General features: G+C 66.6%; 1 protein-coding gene across 2 annotated transcripts in view; it reads right to left on the reverse strand.

Moving 5' to 3' along the window:
- Positions 1 to 2,050: 2,050 nt before the first annotated feature.
- The window catches only part of F7 (coagulation factor VII), an 11,321-nt gene continuing 6,580 nt past the window's right edge, over positions 2,051 to 6,791 (reverse strand). Inside the window, exons 3-6 of one of the 2 annotated variants that reach the window (XM_032402456.1) lie at positions 6,063 to 6,203; positions 5,141 to 5,250; positions 3,276 to 3,399; positions 2,051 to 2,779 (exon numbers count right to left, since the gene is read on the reverse strand). In XM_032402456.1, the coding sequence (XP_032258347.1) occupies positions 2,184 to 2,779; positions 3,276 to 3,399; positions 5,141 to 5,250; positions 6,063 to 6,203 (971 nt within the window). In that variant the 3' untranslated portion in view covers positions 2,051 to 2,183. The remainder of the gene's footprint in view (positions 2,780 to 3,275; positions 3,400 to 5,140; positions 5,251 to 6,062; positions 6,204 to 6,791) is intronic. The other variant, XM_032402455.1, reaches the window with a different exon arrangement.

Consider the following 6,791-nt stretch of genomic DNA (forward strand, 5'->3'; position numbering starts at 1 on the left):
AGAGAGGCAGAGACAGGGACAGAGAGGGACAGAGACAGGGACAGAGACAGACAGGGACAGAGAGAGAGAGAGGCAGGGACAGGGACAGAGAGGGACAGAGACAGAGACAGGGACAGAGAGGGACAGAGACAGAGACACAGAGAGAGAGACAGGGACAGAGACAGAGATAGAGACAGGGACAGAGAGAGACAGAGACAGGGACAGAGAGGGACAGATGCAGAGAGAGGGACAGAGAGGGACAGAGACAGAGAGAGACAGAGACAGAGACAGAGAGAGACAGAGACAGGGACAGAGACAGGGACAGGGACAGAGACGGGGACAGAGAGGCAGACGGGGACAGACAGACGGCACCGAGCGCCACAGCGCCCACCAGAGCTGACGCGTTCTGCACGTGGCGAGTGGCCACCGACGCCCGTGGTCGCCGGGACACCAGCCTCACTGTGTCTGCTTGCTCCTGCTCTGTCCCCAGCGCCCCCGGGGTGTGCAGCACACAGTGGGTGCTCAGCGGAGCCCGACAGACCGAGGGCGCCGGGCCGGGGTGTGCGGGGCGGTTGCCGTTCGGCGCAGAGCCCGGCCCGCGGGCAGCCTGCGGGGCTGACACAGCCCGTCCCTGGTGCGGTCAGCTTGCTGGGGGGCCGGGGCCGGGGTGAGCCCTGCCTGTCCCCCCCCCGGGGCTGGGAGAGGACGTGAGAGCCACGCGCGCACGCCAGGTGTGCCGGCCTTTGGGGACGGGGTTGGTGTCGCCGGGCAGCCACGCTGCGGCAGCTCCCGCTGGCGGCCGGGGAGACCGAGGCCGGGCCAGCAAGCCCGTGTGCGGCTGGCTGCTCCCGGGGTGGCCCTCCGGCCGTCCTCCCCTGTTCTCTCCGGGAGGAGGGCTGAGCCGGCTCCTGCATCTCGATGCGGAAACCGCCCTCAGCGTCTGCAGCCCGAGCCGCGTGGCGGAGGACCCCAGAGGCCGCGACACGACGGGGCGCTCCCAGGAGCCTCCTTCTACGTGCTCCCTGCGACCAGCACCAAGGCTCCCGTCTCGTAGACAAGGAGCCGCAGCTCGGAGCGGGAAGGCGGCTTGGCCGAGGGCAGGAGGCAGAGCCCGTCTGGGACGCTGAGCCCCGGGCCGGCGGCAGGCTGGGCGGGTGGCAAGCCCCTTGTGTCAAGGCCCGGAGGGTGGGCACGTCGGCCTCTGGGGGCAGAGCGTGGTCTCTGTCCTAACGGCTCTGGGCTGCGGTTCTGAGCGGCCAAGGATGCCGAGTAAGGAATGGGCGTGTCCCGATAACACCTCGGCAAAACCAGGTGACGGACCCGGTGGCCGGAGCGTGTGGCCCCTGGGCCGCCCTGTGCTGGACACGGCCTGACGGTTCAGCCCAGCAGGTCCCGGCGCCCGAGCGCACGGGTGTTGAGCACTGCTGCTGCTCCAGGCACCCCCGGGTGTGTCCCGAAGGGGGCGAGGTGCCCACGGGCTGTGCTCTTACCCACCTGGCCGCGTTCGGGGCCCCAGTTTTGCGTCAGCTCCCCCCACGGACGGCTTGTTTCTCACTCCTCCACGGCCTATGTGACTTTAGGCTGAGCAGATTGCACACTCACCTGAAGCGCTTGATAAAAATGTCACCGGGTCCTTCCCCGGTCGCGCTCGCGGGGCGGACCGAGGAACCTGGTGTTACAGACCAGGGCCCAGGCAGGAAGAGAACACCCATTCTGTAGGGTTTGGGGAACCCATCAGGGTGCTCTTGGATTCGAACACCAGCCTCCATGGAGGAGGGCTCATCATAGGGGCACTGTGAGCCCGAGAGCAAGATCGGCCCCAGGACAAGGCCAGGGCCTCAGCGGGGTGAGCGTGGGCAGACCACGGATGGCGGGCAGCCCCTGATGTGCGCGCATTACCGTTTTATGGTAGAAGCGACATAAACAGAAAGATCCGGAAGGATAACCACCGAAGTGAATGGATGGTGCTTCCAGGGTATGTGAGGGGAGTTGACATGCTCATGTGCGCGCGAGAGGCCACACCGGGTGTGCACCGCAGGGGCTGGCCCGTGGGCCTGGGGCCTCGGGCAGCAGTGCCCCCCTCCTGGCCAGCATGTCTGTCCCCGTGTCTCCCGCCCCCTCCCACCCCAGGAAGTGCAGGGGTGTTTCCGGGTTGAGGGAGGGACAGGCAGCAGCTTTATTTGGGGCAGGCGCTGGCCCTGGGGCTAGGGCAGCGGGGCCTGGAGGAGGCCTCTCAGGGTGGTGCTCGAGCGCATGAGCCTGCGCATCCACTCGATGTACTGGGAGACCCTGGTGTACACCCCGAAGTGGCCCTCGTTCGCACAGCCCTCCCCCCAGCTGACGATGCCGGTCAGGTACCAGGTACCCTGGAACTTGGTGGCATGCGGGCCCCCACTGTCCCCCTGGCAGGCGTCCTTGCTCCCGTCCAGGTAGCCGGCACAGAACATGTTCTCGGTGATGGTGGGGGAGCCCTCCCGCCTGCGTGACTTCTCCTGGCAGTCCTGGGTCATCACCCGGGGCACGTCGATGGCCATGAGCTGGATGGCCGTGGCGCCCCTGTCCAGCAGCTGGCCCCAGCCACTGACAGTTGAGAAGCGGACAGAGGCCAGCGTCCTCTCGGAGAAGGCCTTCTCGGGCAGACACAGGGGTACCACGTGGTCGGTGAAGGTCACGGGCCTGCTCAGGTGCAGCAGGGCGATGTCATGGTTCGTCTTGCGGGGGATGTACTTGTCGGGGATGATGACCCGGGTTATGTGCCTCTCCTGCTCCTCACCCTCATCCTCGCCGAGGTCATGCTCGCCTGCAGGGGACCAGCACCGCTCACGCCTTGCCCCACAGCCTCCTTTTGGGGCAGACAGGCACTGTGTCCAGGCTGGCGGGAGCAGCACCCCCAGGCGGCCACCACAGGCTCAGTGCGGAGTGTGACTGGGGGTGAATCTGGGGTGCTGAGGGTGCGTGAGGAGGGGCTGCCGGGCCAGGCAGCTGTGGGTGGGTGAGGAGGGGTGCCCGATTGCCCCAGTCTTGCCCACCCCCTCCCCGGGGGTGCCCAGCATCCCAAAGCCCACCAGGTGGAGGGCGCATGCCGTGGCCCACGCGACCCGGGGGGCTCTTGGCCCAAGTGAGATGGGAGGAGAGCACCACCCCTGAGACGTTCCGTGGGTGGGACAGAGGCTGGGGGACCGTGGCCATGGTGGGACCCGGGGGCACTGGGGTCTGCCCGGACATGCTCATCTGGTTGTGGAAGCCGGTCCTGTTCACAAACCACTCTCAGCGGGCGGAGGAACCACAAAACCTACCCAGTACCACGGTCAGGTTTCTCCAGTTCTTGACTGTTTCAAAGCAGTGAGCTGCAGAGACCACCCAGGCAGCGTCGAGCAGGGTGCCCCCACACAGCAGCGCCCCGTCCACCTTCAGGACAGCCTGTGCGGGCACCGTACACGGAGTTCACGCCCCGGCACGCTTCCCCGGGGACCCGCCTCCCCAGCTAGCGACGGCCACGGAGAGCTCACGGACACCAGCCTGACCACGGGACGTGGCCACTGGTGCCCCCGCGTGCCCAGCATCACCACCCAAGCCTGCCCCAGCACGCCCAGTCTGCGAAGGCCGGCCCAGGGTCTTGCTCTGGGCACGTGGGGGCGAGAGGTAGTGAGCTGTGGCGCCCAGTGCGACTCTCAGCACACAGCAAGCCCTCCATACGTGCCCCCGTTTCTTCTTCCTAAAAGCAAGGAGGGTGCTGAGCAGGGCCTAAGTGAGGCTCCGGGGAGACATTTGTCCTGCGGTGGTTTTGCCGCGGCCACGGAAGGAGCCGGATCCTCTGGCCGGCCGGCCTGCAGACGGGGACGAACTGAAAGGCCAGAGGGAGGCCTGGCCGAGGGCGAGGCAGGGGCCCGCGTGTCGTGGTGAGGCGGATCCACCAGGGAGGAAAGAGACTGGACGTGGGGTCAGCGCGTCGGAGGCCTGATGTCCCGAGCGTGGACAGCAGGACCAAGGGTGCCAGGGACGAGCCGCCTCTTCCCCCGAGCCGGCAGCTGCTGGGCCCCTCGGAGGCCAGGCCTCTCGAGCAGGTGAGAACAGCCGCTTGGGGCTCGGAGACACGCCCCTGCCTGTTGAAGGCAGGACACCGGTGCCCGAAAATCAGCCTGGCTGACAACGGCTCTGCGCCACCCCTGGAGGGTGGGCTGGGCCGGAATCTCCGTGGGCCTCAGTCCCCCCACCCCGCTAACACGGGCAAGGCGGCCCTCTCTCCTGGGGGTGGGGGTGAATGGTACTGGGGGTCCTGTGCTTGCTGCGGCCGCCCAGACGGCCCTCCCAGGGCTCTCTGCTGTACACACAGAACCCGCCCCCATCACCCCGCCCCTGCCGCACAGAGGCGCGGCCGGTTCCGGGCACTCTGCGGAGCACTGAACACGTCCGTCCCGTTCAGATGTGTCCAGCTCGCATTATCCCTCTGAACACCAAAACGCGGGGTTCTGCCGAGCTGAGGAGTGGGCCGTGGACCACGCAGGCCCCACGCAGGCCCGGCTACCGTGTGAGGTGGGATAGGGGTGCAGGCCGGCGGGCCGGCCCTGAGGCTGCTGAGGCAGCAGCAGAGTGGGAGGCCTGGGGCTGCTTTGAACCCGCGGTCAGGCCACGGTGAGCAGGGAGCCTCCAGCGTCCCCGACGAGGTTCTCGCACGTTGAAAACTCTTAACAGTTTACCTCGGGCGTCCCCCATGAAGGGTCCCGAGGACCCCTGGGTTGGGCTCGGACACCCGAGTGCGGTGCTGATTTTGGCCCAGTGGGGCTGGGGGCCTGAGGCTCTGCATTTCCTACAGGAACCAGACCACAGGTGGCCCCACATACCCGCCCGCCTGTAGGAGGCCGTGTCGCAGCTCCAGAATCAGTTTCCGGAGGCAGATAGTGATGGGCTTGGGCTGGGTTCAAACCTGCCTGGGCCATCTGTCCCTGGAGGCCTCGGTTCCCTCACCTGCGGAGGGCAGTGAGGCCCACAGCCGCGAGGGGATGGGGGAGGCCAGAGCCGAGCTGACATCCGGACGGACAGAGGGGAGCGGGCAGCTGGGGCTTCACAAGGAGGAGCAAGTGCCCTGCACCAGCAGGGGAGACTTGGCGCCGGGGTCCAGCAGCTGACCGCCCCCGTCCCTTTGGGGGCCCCGGAGCCTTACCTGCCAAGGACACTCCCCTTTGGGGCACACTTGGCCACCCACAATTCGACCTTGGGCGTTGCTGCCATTTCTCTTCTCCAGAACAGGTATTTTTCCACACGGATATTCCACTGTAGAAAGCAAGTCATCGGGCAAGGGCGTGGGGGGTTCATGCCTGACAATGAGCTTGCGGGGGTGGGCTCTGAGGGCCGCCCAGGCAGGGCCACCAGTGTGGGAGCTGCGGGGCCTGCAAGGCCCGGGGCTCCTGCCGGAACAGAGGGCCCCCCTCTGGAAGCTGGGCTCTGCTCGTTTCCCAGCGGAATGACGCACTGCCTGACTGACTGAGGAGGAGGAGCAGGCCTTGGACAACGGCGCTGCCGTATGGAGGACACTCTGAGCTCTCGGTCTCCCCAGTAAGGTCCCTGGGCCGGAGGAGAGACCGTTCGGAGGTGGCAGCTGAACCTCAGGCTCCAGCCTGGGTGGGGCCCGTCTCTCTCTGGACAGACAGGCCTCGCATGCCCCGCCGTCGGAACTGTATTAGCTTGAGACTGGTTTGGGGAAACTTTCCATTTTCCTAACAGTGCTTGCCTTTCAGAAAGACCTGGACTCTGGACCGAGCCGCAGTCAGTCCCGAGCCGGCTGCGGCGATGTGCCCCCAGCTCAGGGACCTGCGGCGGGGCGGGCAGAGCCTCGCTCTGCTCCTCTGGGCCTGCCGCGAACAGGCAGGTGGCCCCGCGCCCTCCAGGGAGCTGCCCCCAGGGCTCTGTCCCGCGCACACCACCGTGGCCTGTTCTCCAGTGGGCGTGGGAGGGGCAGCAGGTACTAGATCCAGCCCACCCTCCCGTCCCTCGCAAGACGGCTGTGGCCATGCAACAATGGGTGGCTGCTCCTCGGGAATGAAGCAGAGCACAGCCCCTGGGGCTGGGCCCTGAGGGCCCATTACCTGTGGGCACGCAGGACACCCCGTTGTCTTGGAGCGCATACCCCTCGTGGCAGCGGCAGGAGCGCCCGGCCTCGGCATGGTCACTGCAGTACTGCTCACAGCCTCCATTCTCATTCACACAGACCAGCAGGTCCTTCTTGTCTGAGGACAGGAAGGGGACAGACTGAGAGGGGCCCCTGCCGGTCAGGGGGAGGCCAGCCCCCGCTCTGCGTGACCGTGGTCCTTAGCTGCTGCTGCAGGGACAGCCAGGTACCAGCCGGCTCTGTGCTTTCATCCAGAAGGGTGACCTGGGCTTGGGATGGTCCCACGTCTGAGCAGCTTAGCCAGCTGGGACAGAGGACTGGCACATGGGGCCTCCGTGCCCCCCTCCCAGCAGTTGGTGGGAGCGGGGAGGGCCCAGGGAAACCAAAAGGCCCCTGGGGGCAGTAAAAGTGTCCACTGAGAGGGGATACCTGCTGGCAAGAGGCCAGGCAGATGAGCTGGTTCTACAGCCAGACCCTCCTGCCCCTGTGAGCTGGCCGGGACTGACCACTGGCTCAGACAGATGGAGATGAGGAACATTCCTCCTGACTCGGAAGGGCAGTGCTACAATGTGGGACACAGGGTTAGTTCACTGTGTCTGTCCAGGACCCCAGCAGGAAGGCTTGGCCTGGAAGTGAGTTCACACCAGGGCTCCTGAGGTTCACGGTCCTGGGGGACTCACACCAGGGCTCCTGAGCATCACGGTCC

The sequence above is a fragment of the Phoca vitulina genome, unplaced genomic scaffold, assembly GCF_004348235.1.
Source record: "Phoca vitulina isolate PV1807 unplaced genomic scaffold, GSC_HSeal_1.0 scaffold5, whole genome shotgun sequence".
Taxonomy (NCBI): Eukaryota; Metazoa; Chordata; class Mammalia; order Carnivora; family Phocidae; genus Phoca; species Phoca vitulina.